We start from the raw sequence: 27,269 nt of genomic DNA, 5'->3' as shown, positions 1-27,269 counted from the left end.
TTAAGGCAATGTAACACAGAAATTTCAAGACAGAGAATTGCTTGCTTATGTGCAACCTGAAAGTTGGCTGCTGCAGGGCCTAAAGAGGGAGAATCCCCACCTTAGGGGTGACGTATCCACAGCCTCATAGAATCTTAGTGTTAAGATGGTCTTTATCCATCCAGTACCTCCTCAGTCATTCAGCCAACACCAAGCCGAGCACCAAGCAAGGCACATGGTTATATGGCAGACAGGTTCGCGTTGTTGGAGAGGGTGTGGGGTCAGAGGTCTGAGCTGCAGAAACCCACCACAGTTTTTCTGTTCCCAGGAAGAGGAAGGGAGGCACCCCTCTACTGAGCAATGGACTATGGGTCAGGCACTTCCACTTGTGCTGTAACAGCAGGCCATCCAGCAACTGGGGCCAACACTGACCCATTTGGGGCTGGGCCACTGGAAGACTTGTTTACTGGGGTCAAGTCAAGAGGTTTTATAAACCTGCTGAGAATGGTCATGTGTCCTGGCAGTCCAGAAAGGTGTCACAGTCACTGAGCTCTGGTGGGAAAAGTCCTAAACTAGGTGTTCGTCACTCGGTAGCTCTGACACCAACTTTTATGACCGTAGGCAACATCAAAATCCATTAATAATGCTCTGAGTTCAGGAGAAAAGGGCTTAAGCAGAAATAAGCAGCTGGCATGTCTGGCAATTGTACATGGATGAAGCAAGTTGTTTCCTCTTGTTTCTCTTGTGAGAAATGACTACCCTGTTCTCCTTTCTCAATATCGGTCTTACTACTTTAACAGTTTCAACCCAAAGTAGACAAAATGCACTTTCTTTCTGTTGTATTTTTTAATGAAAGGACTGTAATGAAAAAAAAACTAAGAGAATGTTGGAATAAAATATGTCAAACTTTACAAAACAAGTGCATTCTGGTTGGTGACCACATGCACTGAAATTAGAAAGCAGACTTACACAATTTTAGATGTTAAAGAAATTTTGGCAATCATCTAGTCAAATGTATTATAAATGTCTTATAATAGAGGAGGTAAGAGAGACCCAGAGGTGTCATGTAGCTTTCTCAGAGTCTCATAGTCCCCTGATAGGGGCCCAAAGCTGAGAAATCTCTGCCTATTGCTGGTCCCAAATAGCTGTGCATGGTTGCAAAATGATAATGATGGGCCTTATGAAATGAGGGCAAGAGTCCTTGTCTGTAAATGCTTTTCTTCTGTTTTTCTGTCTTTGATCAAAACGCTGTTTGGTAGCAGAGCTAGGAGCCTCAATCAAGTGTCTTTGCACTTGTATTTGGGCCTATCCTGTACCCCCAGAATGCAGCTCTAGTTTCAAGAGGAGGGAAAGGATGTGGTACAGTAAGGTGGTGGTGTGGTGCCATGGAAAGAATCTGGGAGAAACTTCTTTGGTGAGACAGAGCTGCAGCAAATGCAGAAGCATCTTAGGTAGACAGGGCCCCACAGAGAGGTTCTCAGGGATGCAGGGGGAGGTACTGGTCCTGTCCAGTCCATCACATTAGCCTTGGTGACCAGCAACCTCAGCCAGGAACTCTTCTCTTCCACTCCTCTTTGCAGCCCTGGGGTCCATCTGGGTTTTGATAGTGCTTCTATTCCAAAGAAGCGTCCCTGGCAGAAGGGCTGATCCTGGCCTCTGGGTCCAGGAAAGCCACAGTGATTTGAAAGACCATGTGGAGGGATAGAGGGCAAGGGAGAAAAAGCCGTGAGATGTGGATGAGGGAACTGCAGGCAAATGAAAGAGTCCTGAGCATCTAAAATTGGTTTTTTGTTCTGTTTTTGTTTTTGGATTGAATGTGCAGGGTTCTAAGATAGAGGATTTTAGAAACCACATTCCATGTTTCTAAAAAAACAAGTGTGAGGGAGGTTGCATGGGCAAAGAGTGCTTAGTCCAGACTTTAAAGTGTGCATAGTATTTAAAATTATTCCCTATCTTGAATGCTTTTGCCTGATTATAGAAATTTCATGAAAAGTATTTATATAGCCTCCAGTATATCAGTCTGTATACTTTTAGTGTATAGTCTTCTTGTGAAAAGTGGCCTAGGATTTGTCTTTCAATGTGCAGTCTTTCTGAACTTCATTTTATTCATCTGTAGAATGTAGGTATTAATAGGGTTATGGTGAGAAATCAGTCATCCGAATAACTTGACCTGGCATGTAACAGGCACTTAATTATAGCATTTAAGGCAATATTATATAAATGTAAAAGTGTACAGCTATATTTCACAAGAGAAATTATTACATGAAAGCCTTTTAAATACTTAAAAATAATACTTAAGGAAATACCTAAATTTCAAATTTTAAAGCCCCTTTAGATAAATACTGGCATTAACATTTCATATCTTGTTTAAACTCTCTTGGCATTGTTTTTCTGTGGCTTTCCAGAACTTCGGGCAGAACTACCAAGCAGGTAGTAATAGACATTAACAATTCCTATTATGATCATTTAAAATTTTCTACAAACATTATTTATTCCTATAACAAATGCAGGGTATATTTGATATATATATCTTATGATATATGTCATGATAACACATAGATATTTATATTTATAAAATTCCTTCTGACTCACTTAGAGAATTTATCATGAAAATTAAACTGAAAACAAAAAAAAACTGGGAGAGAATTGAAAGGAGAAGCAAAGCTATTTTTATTTCTTCTAGGCCTGCTTTTATACCATTTATTATTTTCCTCATTTTATCTATTTTTTTACACATCAAGTTATTACAAAAGTTAAGTGACTCATACAATTGAGGCACAGATGGAAAAAAAATCCAGTGATCCCTGCCCCCCTGAGAAGTTTCTTTTCTGCTGCTATTCTCTTTACTTGGATGAATGAATAGTAATGAAGCCCTCCTGTTTATGAAGTCAGAGAATTTACTTCCTCAATTAACTGCAGAAGACTGACAAGCAGCGATGCTAATACTGTCAGAGCACTGAGCACCTGGTTATATCCCCTCCTTAGCTAAATTACATTTTTCTTTTTAAAACTCAAGTGATCAGTTGGTGCAATGAAAAGGAAGCGTTGGGGGTGTCTTGGGATAGGTGATAAAAAAGTATACAAGGGCTTGTATGCTGATGGTATCTCCAGATGTATATTAAATTTCCCTGTAGGTCTTAGCCTTTCTGAAGGAGTAGTAATTATCTCTTCCTCCTTCCTAAAACCAAGAGTTATGTGTGTGTGTCTGTCTTCATACGCAGCAGGAACTTGGGGGCACAGGGCTTGCAGGGCATGGCTAGGGGTTAGTGTCCTCCCAGGGTAGGTGGGGATGCTAGAAGGCCAGAAGGATGGATAAGAGAGCAGAAGTCACTGAAGGGTTTCTTCTGGGGAGGAGAGGTTGGTTGTTATCTGTACCTATCAGATGCAAAGCCTGTAGACAAGCCTGGATTCTAACTCCTTTTCTAAGGATTCCAAAATGCCAACATTGCGGTGAAACATTTCCACTGGCTTCATTTAGGATGCCTTTCAAACTAAGGCACATGTTTCTGTGTACCTGACCTGGCAGAGTTCTGTGAAAATGTCTCTGGGAACTCTGTAGGGGTGAGGCTTAGCTCTGACCCAGCTCCACACTTCTGGGCAAAGAGTTAACCTTGAACTTGCTGGTCAATGGACAATACAAATAAAAACACTAGAGGCTGGCTTGGACATTGCCTGGAAATGGGCCCTCACAGCTAAGAAACAGGTAGACTAGCCGTAGAGCTTAGCTGGGCCTGTCCTAAACTGAAGAGCCCAATTGGCAGAGCTGATCTCTCAGTATCTCTGTGCCCAGTTATGATGTCAAATGTGATGATTGTGAGCATGGACTTGCTGTTAAAAGATGTGGATTTAAGGGCCACCGTTGTCACTTCCTCACTGTGTGGCCTTGAATAAGTTTCTTTGTCTTTCTGAACTGGTTTCATCTTAGGTAAATCAAGAGTACTAGTTTTACCTTCCCTGTATAGTTGTTGTGAAGATAAATGCACACAAAGGAGATTGTCCCATGCACTTGCCCCTCTTCCATCTGGCTGTACCTGTAATGCACTTAGTACAATGCCCAGATCACAATAAGCACCAGAAAATGCCAGCCAGCTGGGAGAATGGTGACATGGCCTCAGTGTGTTCCATTCATCCCCCGGAAAAGGCATGAAGCAGAGGTAAGCTAAGAAAGGTGTCATGTGGAACAATTCCTGCTAAAGATGCCTGCTTTCTTCTCAACCTCAGGGAGGCCATCCTAAAGGAGCCTTCTAACACTACACTGAAGACTCTAAAGTGACAGGTGGACAAGCACTTTTACAATTTCTTTCTATCTCTGCCCAGGTGTGTTTCTCAAACCCTCACTCACCCCCAGGCTGCTGTTAGGTGTTCCTCCAGAGCACCCTGTCCCACTGAGTCAATGATGGAGTACATTTCTTATCTGTTAATACAAAAAAAAATTTAGTTGTCAATATGGGTATAAATTTTTCTAAAGTACTATTTCAAATTTTAAGAACCATATAGAGAAGTGCAAAATTTTATTGTCAAAAGGAATCAACAACTTTGGGGACCTCCAGGTTGGTGAACATGTGGAGGTGCTGGTGCTCAGAGTGGTGTTCAGAGAGGGCGTGGAAGCTCCGTCCCCTCTCCTGTGCCCCCGCCCCGTGCAAGCTCTTCCATCTGGCTGTTCCTGACTTACAGCCTTTTAGAATAAACCAGTTACCTGATGGTTTCAAGTGGCTTGTAGGGTAAATAGGATTAACCACAAACCAAAAAAAAAGGTGATTTCTTCATGGTGAAGAAAGCCTGGTGTAGGAAGAAGGATGGTTGCAGGGATGACTTGGGTTTATACAGTTCATTCCATGGGGTCCCACGCTTTTCGCTGGTGTTCGATACACTGAACTACTCGGCAGCTGAAACAAAGTGGGCAGTGCCATCAGTAACCAGAATCACACAATCGTTAAAAATAAACCAGCTATTCAAGAGAAGCAAAACAAATTTTATTTCGTAGATGATAAAGAGTAACCCCAGTTTCAGCCCTGTTAGTGCTTACAATTTCAATAATAAAAACTTCTAAGAACAGACATAGAACCTAATTTTTTTTAAGTTTCCATGGGGATTATTTGGTAAATGCAGTTTAATCTTAATTGGTATAAAATAATTGAGCATGGTTATTAGTGTGTAACCATAAGAAAATGAAAATTATGATGTTAAAGGCAAATAATAGAATGAATGCAAAGAGGGTCTCCTTTGCTAGTGATCAGGAAAATGGGGATTAAACATCAACATGGGGAAAAATTAACAGTTTTTTAAAATGATACTGGTGTCATTGAGGGTTTGATGACAAGCACATTCTTCCACTTTACTGGTGAGTATATAAATTGGTAACATCTTTTAAAAGGCATTTTGGCAGTATCTACCAAAAGTATAAAGGTGTGCATATCCTTCAACTCAGCAATTCTTCTAGGACTGTATGCTGCAGAAATACACAAAGAAGTGTGCAAGGATATATGAGCAAGGACAATCATTAAAGCATTCATTTAATATTTGCTGTTAAAATAAGAGAACAGGAATCCTAATGTCTATCATAGGAGAGAAATCGAAACACTTGTGTTATCTGCAAACTATGAAAATCTATATAACCATTAAAAATAATGAGAATCTATGTAGATGAACATGGAAGAATATTGTGTGAAAAACACAAACTGCAAGTGAGTATGAATTGTAGGATCCCGTTTTTATTTTTTAATGTATATACATACATATGCATATATTTTCAGTGTGTAGAGAAAGAAGTCCAGAGGGCCACACACCAAACAAGTGGCCATAGTTAACCGTGAAGGGCCAGGTTGAGAAGGGCACATTCATGTTTAACTTTATATAGTTAAGAGTTGTCTGATTTTTCTCAGTGAGCTTGGGCTACAATTTAATTTTTTTAATTAAGCAATGTTCTCTGTGTAGACAATCCTCTTTAATTTGAGATATTTTTGAATCCTCATCACTTTTTAAGTAAGGAGCTTCCGGTTTTAAGTTCATGAGCTATAAACACTTGAAATATGGGTTCAGTTATGTGTAAAAGCAAGAACCAGAATGTGGCTTAAGCAACGTTAATGTTTCTCCCTCATGTAACAGTGCAGAGGTAATTTACTTCCTCTGCAGAGTTGCCAGGGGCCCAGGCTTCTGTCTTCCTCTGTCGTCTTCAACGACCAGCTGCCAAACATGATAAGGAGGCGCTTCATCTCCAGCCAGCACTGCTGCCAAGGCCACGCCCCCTCCTGTTAAGGGTGTCACCTGGGACTTGGACACGTCATTTCTTCTCACAGCTCAATGGTCAAAAATTAGTGATGTGACTGCACATAGCTGCAAGAAAGCCAGGCAAAATACACATTTAAAATTTCTATTACTGTGTAAGCAGTCTCTCAAACTTAGACATTTGGAGCTGGGCGGTTCTCGGTGGGGGGCTGCCCTGTGCCTCGCAGGGTATTGAACAGCAGCCCTGGTCTCTACCCACTAGAGGTCGGCAGCACTTCCCAGTTATGACCAAAATTATCTCCAGGCATTGCCAACTGTGCCCTCGGGGGACAGAATCAATCCCCTTTGAGAACAACTGCTAAATAAGAAGGGCAAAGACTTGCTGAGGACAGCTACCAGCATCTGCCAGAAGCATTGTGTTATTCCCCCAAAGCAGTGCTTAGCACCAATGTAATATTTTACCTTTAACATTGACAGTTCCCTTAGCAGGAAGTATACTGCTCTAGGAGTCTGTAAAATTTGAGTTTGGTCGATTCTAGAAGAATGAAAAATTAATCCTTCCTTATTTTTATCTATTGAATCTAAATTTTTATTTGTATCAAATAAATACTATCTTCATTTGAATATGCAAACAAATGAAACTTTCTTCGCTAGTGTGTAGGAATAGTACTAAGGATACTATATTGTGCCACATTTTTGATAAATGTCTTTCATCTGCTCTGTAACATTTCTAAAGCATGAATATAGCAGCACTCATAATGCTGTTCTGTCCTAAATCAAAAATTTCATTTTCAGTTGATGGCATACCTCTTTTAAGGGCAATTAAGTGCGCATAATCTACCACTGCTGAATATCTTAAGAGGACAGTATTTTTCTGTTAATGAGAAGTGTTTGTTATTAATATGCTTTTCCATTCCAATGAGAAAAGGTGCTTTACTACCAATCATATAAATAAGGTGGAGATAATTCGAAAGAAACCATGAAGCACCTTTTCTTTGTTCTGTCTTTTCTATCACATTTAGAGAACCAAGTCTCCCTTCAAACAAGTGGATACACCGGGATCGTGTTAAAAGGCTGCTCAGTAATAATGGAAAATTAATTATAAAGTGAATCTGTCTGGGCTTCTGACAAGGTTTTTCTGTGCCTAGTGTGTCAGCATGACCTTGGTATGAAGCAGTTTCACCACACAGAAGGTTTTTGCAGGCATGGGTAGGAGATCATTATTATGGACTCCAGTATTCTTTTTTGGAGGGGGTTCTTTTTTTTTTCTATTATTAATGTACAATTACATGAGCAATATTATGATTACTAGACTCCCCCTATTACCCAGTCCTCACCATATACCCCATTACAGTCACTGTCCATCAGTGTAGTAAGATGCTATAGAATCACTACTTGTCTTCCCTATATCCCGCACCCCCCGCTGCTACATTATGTATGCTAATTGTAATACCCCTTTTCTCCCCTTATCCCTCCCTTCCCACCCAACTTCCCCAGTTCCTTTCCCTTTGGTAACTGTTAGTGGGACTCCAATATTTTTATTCTTGCAAATGTAGATAGCTGCAGAAATTGAGTCAGAAAAATAGTTGCCAACCATGAAAGTAACAGAATACCCCCAAAAGTAACTGATGAAACTACTTGTGCTGGGGAAAGGGAGTATTCACACCTAGCTGCTGTCTGAGCAAAGACTGTATGGAGAAGCTTAGAGGTAGGACAGGACCTAGGAGAGTAGGTGGGAGACAAAAGGAGAACAGAAAAGGACAACATTGAAGGCGTGGAGATCAGCATGTGCAGGGACCAAGAATTACAAGGCAACTTTAAGCAGGATAGTTTGGCCCAAGCTGTGGATCTGGGTGGAGGTAGTAGGATCTGTGTGTGGTGTGGCCAAGCCAGCAACTGTCCACCAGAATCTGTGGTCCCTCCTTCATAGCAAAGCTGGAGCTGGAAAGCGGCTGCAAAGCTACCCCTCCCTGTGTCTTGGCAAGATTGTGTGTCCTTGCTAGTGGGTCTTTATCTGGAGGGTCTGGGCAGTAAAGGATGACATGCTCAAAGTGGATAACTGAAGAGAGTTTAAGAAAGGCACTGTTTGCAAAGATGTGGGAGGGATAGTACGGTGTCTGTACAAGGCCAGAATGGGCTTGTTACCTCCCTTAGGCCTGAGAGCTAAGAGAGTGGTATGGTTTATCAAGAGTTATCTGGAGATGCTCAAGAAAGGAGCTGTATCTTCAGTAGGACACACCAGTCTGAGTCAAACAAGCAGGAAGGGAAGGGGAGGGGTAAACACCCGTATGTGACTCTCAAACCTCCCTTCAGTCTTCTGTCAGGGGGTCCCATTGCCCAAACCCAGCTGGAAGCCAGAAGATAGGAAGCTCTTTAATGTAGTTGCACAGCGTCCAGGACACAGAGCAGGAGGAGAAGGGTTGAGGAGCAGACCTGGAGCATCCTGCACTGTGGCTTCTGGCAAAGGTGGTCAGAAGTGGGAAGTGAGGGTTCCTTTCCTTCACCAATTCTGCTGCTCCTCTCAGCAAGTTGGAGAACTGTGAGACCCCAGTGGATGTCTGAGCCACAAGGACATGGGATACCACCCAGCAGAGGAAAGCAGAACACCAAGCTGGGGTTCCCACAGTGGACTATTCCTGATTCAGAAGTAAACTTGTCTGAATCAATATACCAAATTTCAGGGGTGTGTTTTCTACAGAGGTTAGTAGTTGGAGATTTATTATTGCAATTTGCATTAACAGGAATTAGATTGTAGGAAGTCTCGAAAGCCAAGCAAGGAATTTTCTACAGATAGTCAAAAAAAGCAATGAAGTTTTTTAATGCTGGGATGTGGTTTTTTCCTCTTTACAGCCTTAGCATGATGAGTCTGGCAGTAATATGGCAGGTGGTATGGAACATTGAGCAACCAGTTGATGCAGATGACCCAAGCCCCGTGTTATCCCCAGGACCCATCAGTCATGTAGGACGGCAGTACTAGCTGAAAGTATGGAAGCATTTTAATCACATTTGAAGGTCAGATGCCAGCCTACCATGCAGAACTTGGAGAATGAGGCCTATTAAAGAGCTTGACTCGTGCACTGTGTGACATGGAGGTCAGGAAAGGAATGAATTTTGGACAGAGTCTTTGATATAAGTATCCCTCTCAAGGGAGAGTGTTAGGAGGTCTGCCCATTATCTCAAGCCTAGGGAAGGGGGCTTTGGTGAAACCACTAAAAATGTGACATGGTGTTTCTTGGAATCTGGGAGATGAAATAGACTGTAGCATTTCCTGGGAAACTGGAATAACAAGAGAGATGTCAGTGAGCTGCTCTGCTGCTGGCAAAGCTAAGAGAAAGTTCTTAGGTTGGGTTGGGGAACTGCTTGTCATCTCCCAGAGTTTCAGGACAAATGCTATATGACCAGTTCAGAACACTGAGCTGGTGATAAAGCTGGTGCATGATCATCTCTGAGCCTGTCCAAATGAGGGCCTAGAGGAACTACCAGCCAGAGGGAGTGTGTTCTCCCCCTGAAGGTGAGAACTTAACCACCATTTGGAGGACTCCTATGACAGCATCCTGCAAAACAAAGACATGCCCATAGCTGGCAGGCCTGTTGAGTGCCTGGGACATCTTTACAACTGTACTCTTCAAAGGAGGCCTTCCTATTCCCTCCAGCAACCAGTCAGAAAAGAGAAAAGAAGTCCCCCTAACCCTCCCACTGCTGGTGGCCAGCTTGTGCCAGGCCAGCTGGGGGAAGAGAGATGACTCCTGAAAGTATATTTCAGGTTTTTGTTAAATGGACTAGACATACTGAATACTGAGGTGAGACCATTTTTAATTATCTGCGACTAGAAATGAGCTAAGGACCTTTTATTTTGAGAGTCATCAGAAGAGTCATAAATTTTATCCTAGGGTAGGAGAAGATCCAACCCCAGAATAAACTTAGAGGGACAGTGGGAGACCAAAATGAGGTTGATGATGATTACACTTCATAGGAGTGTTGGATGAGTTTCTAGCTTTGGGGCCCTGATCTAAAAGAAAGATTAAAAAAAAAATAGCCAAATCCCAAACATGCCTCTGTCATCCCTCAAAATGTATTTACAAACATAGTAACAATACCTTTATTAGAGGGCATTTCCTTTCCTATCTATAACAGAAAATTTGAAAAACTGAGATGCATAAGTCTTGAAAGTAAAATCACCCACTACCCCATCACCCAGAGATAATCGTAATGGTTTGATATATTTCCTTCCTGTCTTGTTTTCTTCTGCGGATGTGTACAAAGACATTTGTGAGGTTTTCTTTTCCAAATTGTATTATATGTATTTTGCATCCTTCTTTCAGTTAATATTTTAGTTTTCTAAGTTACAGAATATTTTTAAAATAGGGTCTAAAGGATGGCAAAATTTAACTGGATTCTATCAGATCTTTTGTCAAATATTCTAGAACCAGACTTGGACTTACATATAGATCAATGATATGAAAGAGAAAAGAGTAGAAAACTTAGCCTATGGCTTTTAATATTCTACCAGGTTGTAACCTTCATCCTTGTTGCGATGGTTGTCACTCCTTTCTTCAAATTCTCTTTTCTTGGTTTCTCTGAAGCTGTGTTTTCCTAATTTTTTTCCCACTCCTGCAGCCGCTCCTAAATCACCTCCAAAGGTTGTTCTTCCTCGTGCAATCCTGGATGTGACCAACTCCGGGCTCTTCTAGAACACCCTCCCCTTTCCCTAGGTTACTCATCCAGCTCCTTGGTTTTTGATACTATTTATATGCTGAAAACACTCAAATTCAAGTTTTCAGCCCAAACCTCTATTCTGAGCTCCAGACTTGTATCTTAAGAGCCCATTTGGATGGCTCAAATGGTACCCTTGGTCTTACCCCCAAAATGTGTTCTCCTTCTGTCTCCCCAAGTCAGTAAAGCAACTTTAGTCCCCTCGATTGCTCAAGGAAAATGCCAGGACCTTTCAGTACTCTTCTGTCCTTCATTTCTAGCTCATAGCAAGTCCTGTCTTCCTCCAAAGTCTCTCTCACATTCAGCTCTTCTGTCCATCTTCTCATCATCCTACTCTAAGCCATCCACCTCTCTATATACACTCCTACAAATGCCTCCTAGCCACTTTCCCTCATAGAGTCCCTCCAGTCTGTTCTCCACACAGCAGCCAATTTCAAATTCGAGTGCTATTCCTTTATTGAGACACAGCAAGCCCTTAACATGGCCTCTAAGGCCCAGACCTAAATGATCCATCTGCTCTTTACACCTCTAATCCTGGTGCACTCCATGTTGCCCACCATAATTCATCCATAGTGGTTTGCTTCCGGGTCCCTGAAATGCTGTTTTTCTATGCCTGGAAAACAATTCCCCTACCCTCCTGATGGGACTCTCAATTCTGTGAAGGCAAGGATTCTGGCCAGGTCACTCCTGTATCCCCAAATTGTAGAAAAGTGCCTGGCACATGGTGGGCAGGTAGCCAACCCTTGCCCTGCTGACTTGCCCATTCTCCCCTTTCAAGGCTCAGCCTCATTCCTCCGGTACCCCTCTCCTAACCCCACCATTCTAAAGTGGGTCTTCACCCTTTTGCCCTCAGTCACATCACCCTGTTGTTTGTGTCATTGACTGCAGTTGTCATTATGTATGTGTATCTTTGTGTTAGTCTCTTTCCCACACTGGACTAGAAACTCCCATGAGAGCAAGAATCATGTCCTTTTTATAGTTCATGCTTTCCCCAACACCTGACACAATGCCCCCTACCTGGCTCTCAGAAAATTCTCAGGTCTTTGTTAAATGAATAAGCACCGTCCATCAGAATGTCTCTTCACTTTGCCTGGGACAACTCTTAAAAATATGCTGGAGTCAATCCTACAATAGAGGAGTGTGATTCTCAGAATAATGATGCCCCTAAAGATGTCCATGTCCTGATCCCTAGAATTGTGTACATGTTATCTTACATGGCAAAAGGGGCTTTATAGATGTGGTTAAGTTGAAGATCTTGAGATGGGGAGATGATCACGGATTATCCAGGTATAAAAGGGAGGCAGGAGGTTCAGTGTCAGAGAAGATGACAAAAGCAGAGGCCAGAGAGAGAGATTTGAAGATGGAAAGAGGGGCCACAAGTCAAGGAATGTGGTTGGCCTCTGGAAGCTTGGAAAGGCAAGGAAGCAGATTCTCTCCTGAGCTTCCAGAAGGAATTCAGCCTTACCAACACCTTGATATTAGCACTTCTGACCTCCAGAACTTTAAGATACTAAGTTTGTGTTGTTTAGAGATACTAACTTTGTGGTAATTCATTTCAGCAGCAAAAGAAAATTAATACAAGGAGGGAATGGAGAAATGATTTAAAGAAGCTGAAGGTGAGAGGTGGTCCTGATTTCCTCCCAGAAGGCTTTAGGCATTGCCTACCCACAAGCTCTTGCTGTTCCCTAGTGCTACAACCAGTTTCATGCAATCTATCCCTCTTGCTTTTTTCTTAAGTCTATTAGGACTGATGGGAAGTCTACACCTTCTTTCCTGAGCACAGGTTCAGAGAAGGAAGGGAGAGCCTGGAGGGATGTGTGTTGTGGAAATAAGGAAGAGGGGCAGTGGTCTCCATGGCCAGACAAGGATTGCCTCCTCCGCCATCAAGAGGTGCTACTGAACTGTTTTTTAATGGCCTAGTCTACCGTGCCTTGTCAGTGAACAGCTCTAATTTAGAATTGGACTCTCTAGATCTGTGTTTTTGGGAAAACAGACCATCTGAGAAAAAGAGAATGCATTCAATGCCCTCCTTGCACATGAGCAGGAAGTTTCATGTACGGTGTTAGGGGTTCATGGACCTGTGAGGTCAGCTTGCTCAAAGGATAGAGTGTGTGTGTGTGTGTGTGTGTGTGTGTGTTTGGGGTCTTTTTTTTAAATTGGGATAGAGAAGTCAGTGAGACGTAGGAGGGAGTAATATTGTAAGATAGGTTTCCACTGTCAGGATTTGGACTTAATCCTTCCTTCAAGGAGGGTGTGAGGGCCCATTAGATGGTTTCAGATAGTGTGGTGACATGATTAAGGTCTATGCTTCTGAAAAAAAATCCCTCTGGCAACCTATATATTGGCTATAATCCCATAATTAGTTCATCGGAACACCTCAGAGAGAACATGCTGGTGATGGGAAATGTTTTAATAGTTCCTCTTAAAGCCAGTGATATCAAATGGCATATTAAGTGACCTAATTTCATAGGCAGTGTGCTGTAGAAAGCAGTTTCCTGTACCCAGTGTAAGATCATTAAAATCTGTTCGTTGTCAGGATCATTGCTCCCCTAATAGCAGGTTTACAGAGACATTTAGTCTTACTGTTACTATCACTATTAGCTCATTGTTCGAGTACTTCTCAGTTTCAATCAGATCTCTCCCCAGCAGAGAAAATTCAGGCAAGTAAAGCAGTGTGCAGAGGTAGAGCCCTGAACTGGGGACCTTCTTGACCAGGGTCTCCTTCCTGCTCTACCACACACTAGCCAAGGGAGTTAAATCAAGTTAATTTCCCCCAAGCCAGTTTCTTCACTTATAAAATGGGCATTAAAAACCCTACCTACTTCTGGAGCAATTGTGGTCAAATGCAATCATTAAAAGATAGTGCTTTGAAAAATATAGCATATTACACAAATGCAAGCTGACATTAATTTTCCTCTTCACATTACCATCATCCCTGTACAAGTTTGGGTTAGTAAAGAGGGCCTATGAAAGTAAATGTCTATAATTTGCCTTGGTGGTATTTCATGGTTCCTTCTCCAAGTATCAAATGTGCTAGAGGTTTTCCTAGTATCCAAGCAACATGTTGCCTCCACTTAGCCCTTGAAAAGTCCTGAATTAAAAATAGACTTTGTTTTGCTGTGTTCTGAAATCTAGAGCTGTATGTTTTAAAGGAGTCAAAGGTCCCCCTTGAAATTGGAAGGGGAACCAGTCATGTCCCAGAGCGTTAAGGGCATGAGCAAAGTCCTGCAGAGCAACTTAGAGGGGCTGAGTGTGTGTGCAAAGCCATGACTCACTCTAGACTCTCTGCTCTGTGGGTGGGTATCCCCAAGGAAGGAGGAGAGGGCTGGTGGTTCTGAGTTTGCAGGGAAGAACTGCTGGTTCTAGAAGAGTAACCACCAGTACTACACACAGAAAGCTTTTTATCATCATCATGATATTCTGTGTGCTAATCAAAGACCCTCCAGGTAGTGTTTCAGTTTTACGGTTTTAAAGCACATCTTGCTCGAGTGGTTGTGTTAGAAAGCCATCCACTTGCCATGCCTAATGTCTAATGGGAAAACATCAGGTGATGGGGCCTTCCCTGCTGGTGACAAGAGAAACCACACACATGCCACTGTGAATGCAATGAGTTGTTTCCATGAAGAAGGCAAGATGCTCTTCAGTCAGACTCAGACGTGTCGGCACTGAAGCAGTGAATTTTACATGGAGATGGGGAGGATGCCCTACTATGGCAGCAAAAAGATCTCCTTTTGTTTATCCCTCCCCTGTAACTGGCTGTGGCACTAACCACCGTGCTTATACTGGCTTACCAAGTGGTTTGCAAGTTTTTCTTAGACTTAACTGTCGCTGGGTATGATCAAAAGCAAATAAAATATTTTATCCCTATTTTATCAAAAGGAATGGCTCCCAGACAGCTGTTTCCTTTGCTGAGGCCAAACAGCCAGACTTAAAAGAGAACTTCCCGCTTTGATTCTAGGCTCATTTTGGGGAAAAAAAAAAAAAAAAGACATGGAAGCAGTGTGGGTTCTGGCCTGAGACTCTACCCCAGACTAGCAGTGTGGCTGGGGCAAGTCACTTAACCTTACTGAGTCTTAAATCCTCACCTACAAAATGGACTTGGTTATTGCTGCTCTTTGAAAGGCTTAACTTAATTCAGAGATTTTAATGCTAGAGGCAGCAGTGTAGTTGTTTATAATTTGGACTCTGGAGCCAGACTCCCCAGACATGAGTCCCAGCTCCACCTCTTCACTAGCTGTGTGACCTAGTGTAAGTAACTAAACCCTCCTGGGTCAGTCAAATGGAGATAATAACAGGACCTACCTCATAGGGGTGGTGTGGGGATGAAAGAGTTAATATAACCAAAAACACTTAGCACAGTGCCTGCCATTTAGTAAGTACTCTATGAGGATGTGTTATGATTGTGATAGATCATGATTATGATTGTTATTATCCATACATCAAGTGCCTGGCATGAATTGTTGACTAAAAAAGGTGAACTCATATTACAATTTCCATTATTTCTTCCATCAAAACATTTGAATTTTCAGGAGCCTGAAAGGGAAGTAATAGCATTAGAAGTCGGTTTTTTGATTTAACTAAACAGATGTCGATGGAGTCCTTTCCAAAATCTTATTCCTTCAGGGACTTAAGATTTAATCTTAAGGGGATTGATGAAATAGGTGAAGGAGGAAAAAATCTTATACCTAAGAGAAAGATCTTTGTCTGCCCTGCTTAGAGCAAGAGCAAATTCATAAATACCAGTCCAGACCTTCTGAATCAGAAATTCTGGGATGCAGCCCATCAGTCTATTTTTGTTTTTCAGTGCACACTTAATTTTTTTTTTAGACTGTTTGTTTGTAGCTAGTTGTAGGTTAACAGGAAAATTAAGCAGAAGGTACAGAGATTTCCTATATACCTGCCGCCCCCATTATCAACATCCCCCACCAGAGTGGTGCTTTGGTTATAACTGATTAACCTGCACTGACAGGTTATCAGCCCTCCAGTCTGTAGTTTGCATCAGGGTTCACTCTTGGTGGTGTACATTCTGTGGGTGTGGACAAATGTATGATGATATGTATCTGTCATTACAGTATCGTACAGACTATTTTCCCTGCCCTGAAAATCTTCTGTGCTCTATTTGTCCCTCCCCTCCCCCACCCCCTGGCAGCCACTGCTCTTTTCACTGTGTCCACAGCTCTGCCTTCAGTCTGTTTTCACAAGTGTCCCAGTGATTCCCACGCTTTCTAAAGTTTGAAAACACCAGAGCTAGACTGTAACTTTGACCACCTTCTATCCCAGGGTGGGTGAGGCGGGTGTCAACAAAGACTTGGGTACTCCATCTGTTTGAGGTGTTCCAGCCCAGGAAGTGCTAGGTGACTAAATTAAGCAAAAATATAGGTAGTTCTGGGAAGCAGAGGCACAGGTGGGGAGCAGGGAAGGGAGAGCCCTTTGAGAGTATGGGAATCTGTTGATTGGGAACAGAACATCTTGAGATCTTGGGGTGCTGAGTCGTCTGTGGCCACATCTTGTGCCATGCTGCTCTGAGTGATGGATAGGAGAAGAGATGCCTTTTGAATTTTATGTAAGATTAAAATAAGAAAATCCATTTCAGCCTTCAGAAGTCAGAACTTCTGGTACGAAAGGTCATGGTGCCAATTGGTGCCATTGTAGAGCTCAGAGGGGGAGTATGAAAATGGCAAACTTTTTGTTTTTGAAGCACTAGTTGTACTGTGGGCTTGAGTCTCAGTCTCTTGCCATCTTGCTGCCCTGGGATCTTATGTAAAAAGGCGTGTAAAAAAAGAAAAATACTAAGATATTTTTCCACCTTTGGCAGGGAGGAGGGTACGTAGTTGTCCTCAGACTAAGGGTGATATAATATTTGCAGTGGAGTAAGCAAAGCGATTAGATGGTGACTCCATGGGAAGGTGACTGTTAACTAGTTGCAGAGTGTACTTCACTGAGCAGTACTGACTGATCATGGCCTACAAGTCTGAGCCGACACTTTTGGATTTCCTTAGTTAAACAGATAGTCCATTCTTAATGGTTTCAAATTCTGTCTCTCTGCTTATGACTCTCAGATCTTTTAAACCTGTGTGGATGCTGTTCTGTCCTCACAAACACAGTATAGAAAGAATCAAACTGATAGGTCACAACCTTCCCACCCCAACCCCTAGCCTGGTTTCCTCTCTCTAGGTACTGCGATCCTTAGTCACCCACAGTTGGACCCCAAACAAACCCCATCTCACACAGGACTGGTCCCCAGTAAACACTTGTTGATTTCATCTGAAATAGCCACACTTTCACCATTGAGAAGAATGTATTCTCATTTTCCTTAATTGAGTTATTCTGCTATTTCTCCTATTACGTTGTTTAAAACTATACATATGCATGCTCATACACATATATACACACATGTACATATATGTAGATGTATGTGTATATATGTAGCAATTATCCTCCACTTTAACAGTATGTCAACTTAATTATGGAATGATATTAGGAAAATAATCAATTGGAAATGCTGGTATTCCAGTGCTATGTGTTTTATTCAGTGTAGGAAATTTCGATTGTGGGTCCGTGGCAAGATTAGTAAGCAATTTCCAAATTAAATTTTATGTATTTCAAAGACTCAAATTATTTTTGCTCTCTTGTTTCTTAATAAGTTGAAAGACTGTTTCTGATTCATGTGTGTGTTATAGAATTTTCAATTTTTAAAAAAATGTGTCTGTACTATTTCTCTTTTGGCAGAAATCATAATGCTATAGATTGGAAGTGGTCTTCCAAATTTTTAAGTTCTTCATAAAAGACAGAGATGTGGGACTGAAATTTGACCTTAGAAACATTTATAGGAAAGATTACCACAAAAATAACTTCATAACAAGATGGGTCCTGACTGTTGGAGTAGACTTTCCATCAAAAGAAGCAGCCTGTCCTCTTTCCAAACCTGGCTTCCTTGTTGCTTAGGAACAAGAAAGAAAATCTAACCTCACTCCTGTTCTTGGTGCTGGTGACACTGAACATGGCCCTGACTATAGAGGCTGACGCTGAGCCCCCCTTGTCTTCTTTGCAGACTGCATCCTCTGCTATCAAAGGTGCTATTCAGCTGGGAATAGGATACACAGTGGGTAATCTCACTTCCAAGCCAGATCGGGATGTTCTCATGCAAGACTTTTATGTGGTGGAAAGTGTGTTCCTACCCAGGTAAGAACATTTCTGTTTGTGATGATTTCCATGCCAAGGAGCCTTCCTTGGGACTTGTCCACATGGAAGACTTTTCAGCCAGTGTGAATGTACATGTCCTGATGTATGCATGGGACCTTTGGCAGGCCCCAAAGCAGTCCACACAATTACTTTCTGTTGCCCCAGGTGGCTTGCATACTTTATATGGTGGTGGTAAATAGGGGTTGTCCTGTGGGTCAGCTGTAACTAGTTATGATAATGCCTGGAAGACCGCATGGAAAGTGACTTTGAGAGTCAGTGTGGAAGAGTGCAGTAACCGCAGAGTAGTGTCTGCGGTTCGTATCAGATTTTTGTTACTCCTAATTTAAAAGATGGGCCAGTGGGGCAGCCCACAAGTGGGCCTTGCATCTGAGTTCAGTCATATAGGTCCCCCTTTTTTTTTTTTTTGAGAGGGCATCTCTCATATTTATTGATCAAATGGTTGTTAACAACAATAAAATTCTGTATAGGGGAGTCAATGCTCAATGCACAATCATTAATCCACCCCAAGCCTAATTTTCGTCAGTCTCCAATCTTCTGAAGCATAACAAACAAGTTCTTACATGAAGAACAAATTCTTACATAGTGAATAAGTTCTTACATGGTGAACAGTACAAGGGCAGTCATCACAGAAACTTTCGGTTTTGATCACACGTTATGAACTATAAACAATCAGGTCAAATATGAATATTCATTTGATTTTTATACTTGATTTATATGTGAATCCCACATTTCTCCCTTATTATTATTATTTTTATTTTTTTTATTTTTAATAAAATGCTGAAGTGGTAGGTAGATGCAAGATAAAGGTAGAAAACATAGTTTAGTGTTGTAAGAGAGCAAATGTAGATGATCAGGTGTGTGCCTGTAGACTAAGTGTTAATCCAAGCTACACAAGGGCAATAAAACATCCACGGATGCAGAAGATTTCTCTCAAAACAGGGGAGGTGGGGTTCTAAGCCTCACCTCTGTTGATCCCCAATAGGTCCCCTTTTAAGATGACTTTAACTTAACTTTTCCCCAGAAAACTTGGGAGAATCCCCCTGTTTTGACATTATATTTGCAAAAACACCCACGTGTCCCATACATGTCACCTGTAACTTTATCATATTTTGCGGGGAGAAATCAATTCAAGAAATAAATCTAAGATGGCTGATAGTAACAGTTGCACAACAATGTGAATGTTCTTCTTGCCACAGAACTGTCCACTTAAAAATGGTTAAAATGGTAAACTTTATATTAGTATACTTCACCAAAATAAATAAATAGAAAATTTTAAAGTCTAGGAAAGGAAGAGAAGTAATCATTATTAGATTAGAAATGTCACCACTACAGATAGGATTTTTCAAAAAAATAGCCTAGCAAATAAAAATAAAGTTATGTGAGCTGGGGATTTGGGGTAATTATTTTTGTCTTTGGGGCTATGAGGACTGACTTGTCAAATATGTTTATATTTTAAAATAAATATCTCCTACACAAGCCACTCTTGCTATCAGTTGTCACCAAGTTCAGTGAGAATGGCGGAAGTGATACATTTACCCTTGGCATCCTCAATGCCTTATTAAAATTTAAAAAAAAGAAAGAAACGGTACTTACATTTGTCTCTGTGTCCAGGTGTCAAGTGCCTAGAAATAAAACCTTCAGTTGAGTGTGCCCACTTAGTCATAAAGGAGCCTGTAAGAACTAAGGAAAGTCAGCTATGGACCCAGACAGCCTAGTTATGCTTCAAATACTCCCTGGCTGAAGAAGAAAGTTGATCTATTGGAAGTTTTGAAGTTTCCTTCTCCTGGGTCCTCTAGCAGCCACCAGAACAAGTTTGGAGACAGAAAATGCACAACTCCAAGGCCTAAGACAATCCTGTTTGCTCATGGCACTATTCTTCTTTCTGTAATTGGAAATTATCCTGTGTGTTTGTCTTAATAGTCTATTTACCATGCCAAAAAAGTGTGTATTAACTATGTTTTTTATCTTTAAAGTCAGGAGGTCATGAGTGTATCTGAATCTTTGGGTATGATCTGTTAGGATCATAAATCCTATAAATGTACCTGCAGGATATTCTAGCTGGCATGGCCTTCTAGGGCCTCTAGCCAGACATTTCAACCTTGTTTTTATTTTGGCTACAAAGAACAAGAGGAATGGAAGTCCTCGTGGAGGAGTGGCTGTCAGTGTGTTCAGGGCACTGGGACCAGTCACAGCTGGAGATGGGTATAGAGAAGGGCAGTGTGCTCCCTCCGTGCCGATCTCTTCCACTCACAGAGTCCAGTCAACAGAGCCAGCCACTTTTGGGCACTGGGGGAAAACATGGTCCGAGCATGTGGTCCCCAGACCCGGCAGCAGCTTCACCGGGAACCCATTAGAAATGCAGATTCTTTGGCTCCACCCCAGACAGGCTGAAGCAGAAACTCCAGGGAGTAGAACCCAGGAATTTGCTTTAACAATCCCTCGGGTGATTCTAAGTACGGAAAAGTTTGAGAACCTCCAGCCTAGCACATTACATCCCATGTTAGATGGTAATCTTTCTAGTAGATACTAAATTTTATTCTTGGAGTTGCTACATGATTCTTGCAAATAATAAAACTCCAAATGATTTTAAATTAATATCTTAAATACCAAAGTTACATCTATTTTTAGCAACTAAACTATACATGACACTGTATGAGATATTTTACAAGGAGCTCATAAATAAGATCTTTATAGGTACTTTCTCAGTGCCATGACTTGTTTTGTTCATGGACAATTTATTACAAGCATCCTGCATCTTTATGATTAAGACCAAATGAGGTCCTGTTTCCACCTTTTTCTTCATGAGTAGGAAGCCAAAGTTGTACCTACTTGGAATTTGTGTTTGACCTTCCCTCTGTGTTCCGAAGTAGCAGTAGTGGCTGCTGAGTGACAGGCATGTCACTGGGGGAAGGAGTGCCTAGCAGACTTACCCCAGTTAGAGGAATCCACTTCACATCTAAGCTATATCAATTTCAAGCATGTATAGCTTTTAAATGTCAATATGATGTGAAACATTGGATTCAGTCAAGAATTTATTTCAGCGAATACCACATTATTTAAGTAACATACATGCTCCAGATATATTGAACGGAATGAAAACTGAAGATACTTACATGGGTCTTGCCTCAGTTTCCTCATCTGGGCCCAGTTTCTACATTGGTTTGGTGAAAGGGTCGGGCCCAGTGTTTCTCAGTGGAGGTGCTGTTGGTTTTTTGGGTGAGACAACTCTCTGCAAGACTGCACGTGTCAGGGTATTTGGCATCCCCAGGCCAAGTCAGTAACATCTCCTTGTTACTGTGGCAATCAAAATACCCCCCGGAAAGTGGTGGTCAAATTCAATATCTGCATTGTGGTGATGTTTTCATGGGTATATAAACTAACAAACTGTCCACTTTATAGGATGTCAGATGCACCCCTCTAGAGCTGCCAGATAAGGCTCCTTCCCTGCAGGCCCATACTTCTACATCTGCCTGGGGTTGAGAGCCAGGGGCGCTGGGCAGGACTGGCCCTGCGGGTGAGAGACTGAAATATTCTGAAGTCTCTAATGACTCTAAAATTCAGTGAGTCCATCTAGGTCACAGAAGTAGTTGCTTAGGGTGCCGTGAGATGTTTTCACTCACTACAGTTGTGAAACTGCAGACTCTGTTCCCTCAGCAACACAGTGCACTGTGTTTATTTATTTTAAAGTGGCTCAAAGGTGTTTTTTTGAGATATGTATTTGTTCTACAGGTTATTTCATTTTGTAGATGAAATACTGTCTGGACCTGTATAAAATACAAAGGGTGATATAAAATCCCTTTCAATGATCTGGTTTCATAATCTTCCAAAATCACAAAATAAGTGAATATGAGAACCATGACCATATCTTAATCTTTTGAGCCCTAATTCTGTGCTGCAACCAGAAACTCAAGATTGCAGGTAAATTTTGATGTGTAGTAGGGATTAGGAAGAAAGAAAATGTTTTATGTTCATACCATGTAAACATGAAGCTGAGGTGAAGAGAGATGAAGTTTATAAGTACCACCTATGAGCCAAGAAGAGTTCTATTGATATAATATTTATGTGATGTAATATATAATATTGTTATTATCTTTCATCCTTACCAAAAAAAAAAATTTTACATATGAAGTAACTAAGGCCCTGAGACATGAAGTGGCTTTACCTAAGGCTATCCAGCCAATATACAGTTAAGCCAGTATCTGAACTCAGAGATGGATGCTCCAAAGGTTTGTTTTTCCCTACAGTGTGCCAGCAAAGTACAGGAACAGTATTTCTGCTTTTTTGAATCAGAAAGTATTCAGCCTTTACCTTAGAATTATGAACCTCTCTGCATGATAGCCAGCTCTAATCCTTTCCTCTGCACCCCTCAGGAGACCCCCTCTCTGCCCTCTCTGGCATGGAAAATATAGTTTGAAATCTGGCAGTGGAAGTTTTATCTCTTTCCATATTCACGAATAATCTAACTGAAGCATTTAACCTCCTCTCTTACAAATGGAGTTTAGCTTGATGTGAGGAACATTGCCAAGAACAGACTGCCCTTCCGTTGGGTGGGTGTGCTCTTTGGGATTTATCTGAACAGCCAGGGAATGCCCTCACTGGGGGAGAGAATTCCACAGAACTCTCTAAAGTTGTTAAAGAGTTAAACATTCTAAATGACAGGCAGACACACAAGTCAGAGATTCACCTAAGCATCGCCAGACGTCAGTACTAGATCCTGTGGCTTTGACAGACTAGTCAGTTCCCTGCATTTCAAGTGATACTGACATAGATTCGTCGAATAATCCATCTATCTCATGGGTCAGAACATTACAGCCCATGGGACAAATCCAACTCCTTGCTTCTTTTTGTAAATAAAGTTTAATTGGAACAAGTATTGTCTGTGGCTGCTTTTCCACTATGACAACAGAACTGAGTAGTTACAACAGGAACTGTAAAAAGATTGCCAGCCCCTGATCTGTACATTCTGTACCAGGTTTTGTGTTTATGTGGATAGAAAACAAAGCTGCCAGAATATTCTCCTCAAGATTAAATAGGACATGTGACTGTCACTGGGTTAGCCAATAACAGGTTGTCTCTTTAAATATTTGTTCAACATGTATGTAGTGGGCATGGGGAAAAGCTGATTTCCTATTAATAAGTTATATAACTCTTACTTTAGTTCAAAATAAAAGAGTATTGCGTGCACTGAGTATTATGTAACATTTTAATTTACTTGAAATTACCTTCAAAATACAATTTCCCAGTATGATACTACTTGGCAAGTGTAACATTTAGGTAATCAGTGATGTTGCATGTTCCCAGTAAATGACACCACAGAAAGCATTATTTGGTTTTGGAATTTAAGCTCTCTTCAGCTGCTGACGTTTAAAGACTGGCTGTCAGCTGGTTGGCCTCAAAAGATGGTACAGCTTCTGGTTACATGAGGCAGCCCACGTGCACCCATCCCAGAAGTGATCAGCAGAGGGAGGTTGGCACCAGCAAAGACTGTCTTTTATTTGATTGTGTTTTTATTTGTTTCTCCATTCAAGAGGACTATCTAACTTGGCAAAAGAGAGGACCAATTTATATTCACTGGTTAAATGAAGACTCCTAGGTGGAAACTAAGGGTTCTCCACTTTCCTGAATTGGCAGAAGCAATCAGTAATGCCTAAGGCTGTGGCTACAGACCCTGACTTACAAAGATCCAGTTTGAAGACTGGGCGCCACCACCAGTTTGTTACTGGATTCTAGTGTGCCACCCACTTAAATCATCTTTGTCTCTGTACCATTGTCTGTTCATTAGGACAAAGCACCTTTCACTTACGCTGTCCCATGTGAGGTTGGGGGTCCTTGCCAGGATGGTTAGATTGATGTGTCCACTTGACCAGGCTAAGGGACACCGAATGGCTGCTAAAACATTCTTTCGGGGTGTGTCTATGAGGGTTTTCCCAAGGAAATTAGTATTTGAGTCCGTAGACTGACTTAAGAAGATCACCTCAGCAATTCAGATGGGCATCATCCAATCTGTTGAGGGCCTGACTAGCCAAAAGGCAGAGAAATGGTGACTTTGCTCTCTGCTTGAGCTGGACGTCCAGCTTCTTCTGCCTTCAGACATCAACTCTCCTGGTTCTTGGGCCTTCAGACTTAGACAGCGACTTTGCACCATTGGCTCCCCTGGTTCTCAGGCCTTCCCGTCCTCAGAACTACACTTTCCTGGGCCTCCACCTTGGAAAGAACAGATTGTGGAACTTCTCAGCCTCCGTATTCACATGAGTCAATCCCCCATGATAAACCCATCACCCTGGAGTTGCTCACCCACTTGTTTTGTCAAGAGACCCCACCCCACTACTGCCATTTACAATTTGAAATCAAGGAGACTCATGAAATATAAAATGCTTCCTCTAAAACATCAAAGCTCTGGCTCTCAACTCTAAAACTGGACCCCTGTAGTGTTCTGGAGATGCTAAATTAGTTTTGCCCCATTGCTTAGTGCCAAATCTGTTCACCCAGTGCCACCAGAAATAGCACTTGGTTATCAGGTTCTGAAACCACATACACAAAGCTGAGGTATTCACAGTACCTAGAGATGAGTATGCCTATGTGGCTAATCCAGCTTCTGTAAGTAGAATTCTGCCCCCTTCCCCTGCAGTGTGAGGCCCTCATGGAGAAGGAACTGGAGTATTTGGGGAGGGAGTACCCTGGAGCCTGTAACTGAATCCTGAAAAGGAAGGCCAACCTAGGAACGTCAAGTTTAAGTTGAGGCACACCTGTCTGCCTCTGACCTTTCTACTGCTCTGCTGTGGATCTGCTCTCCCACTGTTGTTTGTTTCCTGGCTGGCTTAGGCCATTACTTTCCCTCCCTAGACTTTGATTCCTTATCTGCTGAATGGGAAGTTCCAGATGGTGGCTAACACTTCCTCAAGCTTCAACACTGGATAATTCTAAATGTGCATTGCCATTAAGAAATAGGTCTTTTCGCATTTAAGACAAGCAGGGGCTTTGGCCTTAGAAATCGAACTCTACTCAGAAGGTAAATATCAAAATGCCAGAGGCTGGTCCATAATCAAACTTAAACTGCTCCTTGGTGAAATAGGGAGAAAAGAACAAGATAGAGAAAGTACTGTTCTTCATTCAAAGTTTCTTCCTCCTTTCATGGTATTAACATATCCTTTATTTTATAACTTAAGGATTGGACTGTGCATTTGCTTGTTAGGTTCTTACTGGATAAAATGCAATTGGAAATCCCATTTTTACTGTTGAAATTTTACCATCCTCTGGGATCCATACATCTAAAATCTCACAACCTCACAGCGGAAATGTCCAAAGCCTTAGTTTTATGCCAAGGTGAGAAAGTGGGGCTTTTCTTTCCCTGAACACTGCATTAATGCATTGAAGGAACCTATATAGATCTTAAATAATAAGGAAGTGAGTCACTTTTGCTGAGTAAAGTCTAGATGCTAGACAGAGTGCCCTGCTGGATACCAAAGCCTGCAGGAGACATCGGTGGGACTCTGCCGCCAGCCTGTGGACCAGTGTTAATCATATTTGGCTTTAACTGCCTTAGCTAAGCATTTCATTCCTGTGCTGACAAGCCTCCCTTCTGAATGTCTGGGGCCAGTGCCCCCCACACCGCCACACTCAGTAGGTTTGCCAGTGTGCAATCCCATAAAAGATTTGGATTTTTTGTCAATTGCATAGGTAAGTCAAATAGTCTCTTGGGGACATTTAATTTGCATTTATTTTATTAGAATGAGGTTGAATATCTTATATATGTAAGTCATTTATACTTTCATTTCTGTGAAGTGCCTCATCCTATCTTTGGCTTTTTTTTTTTTAATGAACTTCTTGGTCTTTCACTTCACTGTTTATAACAGCTCTTTATATTGGGAAGTTAGCCCTTTATGTATGGTATGAGCTGGAAATATTTTCCCATTTTGTCATTTTCCTTTATCCCCCCCCCCCTTTTTTTTTAACTACATGGTCCACTCATTCCTCATGTGAAGTGCTCATGTCCGGGCTGTTTCTCAACATTATACTGCCTCCATCATCCAAACATACTGAGGGCTCTCCACCTGCCAAGCAGGCTATCATTCACTTTGACATTGCATTTCTATGGGCTGGTGAATGGCAGTAATTGGATAGGAACCCAGGTCCCCTTGGACTGCAAGGAGTCAAGAGCATCTTAACCTTAACACGGGGTATCCAGTGTGACTTAGGAGAATGCAAACTAGTCTTCATATTCATCAAAGGAAAGCAAAATTATTAAGATACAATCTATTAGGAGAGAACCGAACAAACAAAAGTCACTGATGTATTATGACCCACCATTTGGGGATGTTCCTGTATGTTCATGCAAACAAAGAGGTTCAAGATAGTGCCAAATATCAGCAAATAACCATTAATATATGTTAATTATGCTGAGAAGAAATTACTACTCTGTATAAAGCCTGGGTTGAATATTCTGCCCACCCACCTTTCATCATCTCCATTTATACAAATATAAATTATTGATTGTCCCTACAGGCATGCCTGCCCCATAGTTGACCCATACCATTCTCTGTACCTTAATGTGACCCAAAGCTAGCTAGATTGAAATTACTTTTTCATTTTTAGCAATTCAGTGACTTTTTTTATGCTAGCTGTCAGAGTGGATTCCTGAAGAAAAATTGTTCCCTTTCACTACCCAGAGATGTTCTCCTATGTCTATATGCATATGTGCATATATGTGACTGTCTCACTTCCAGGAAAACCTAACACTGACCTTTTATTTTTTTTACACCGTGACTAAATGAACCACAGAAGTTAGGGAGATGTGAATCCAAGGAAAACTTGTAATTAATGGAGGCTTCAGAGAAAGGTGAAAAACTCAAGAAGCTCAGAGTAGCCAGAGTGAAAATAATGATAATAAATACTGTATCTTCTCTGATAGAATCTTGGGCCCCCAACTGCATAAGAATAAACCATCTAGAAAGGCCACTACCTGGACTCCATCTAATCCCCATGCTCTTAGACTAGCAAGTAAAAAGGAAGGAAGAGGATCCCAGATGGTTGCATGAGAGTTAAGACAGAGAACTCCTCCCAAAATCATATATAATACAAAAATATAGTTAATACAACCAATCCTACAAAGAGCAACAGGAAAGAAGGCTGCACCAGACTGCATACACCTG

At 41.6% G+C, this 27,269-nt stretch overlaps 1 protein-coding gene across 5 annotated transcripts in view; it reads left to right on the top strand.

Moving 5' to 3' along the window:
* Positions 1-27,269, top strand: part of PIP5K1B (phosphatidylinositol-4-phosphate 5-kinase type 1 beta) — a 385,124-nt gene that overhangs the window by 147,073 nt on the left and 210,782 nt on the right. For 4 of the 5 annotated variants that reach the window (XM_057498594.1, XM_057498595.1, XM_057498596.1 and 1 more), the window contains exon 4: positions 17,969-18,099. The exons of the other annotated variant lie outside the window; for it this stretch is intronic. In XM_057498594.1, the coding sequence (XP_057354577.1) occupies positions 17,969-18,099 (131 nt within the window). The remainder of the gene's footprint in view (positions 1-17,968; positions 18,100-27,269) is intronic. 5 annotated transcript variants of the gene reach the window in all.

Source organism: Manis pentadactyla, chromosome 3 (genome assembly GCF_030020395.1).
Source record: "Manis pentadactyla isolate mManPen7 chromosome 3, mManPen7.hap1, whole genome shotgun sequence".
NCBI lineage: Eukaryota > Metazoa > Chordata > Mammalia > Pholidota > Manidae > Manis > Manis pentadactyla.
This window is presented reverse-complemented; position numbering and strand designations above follow the sequence as displayed.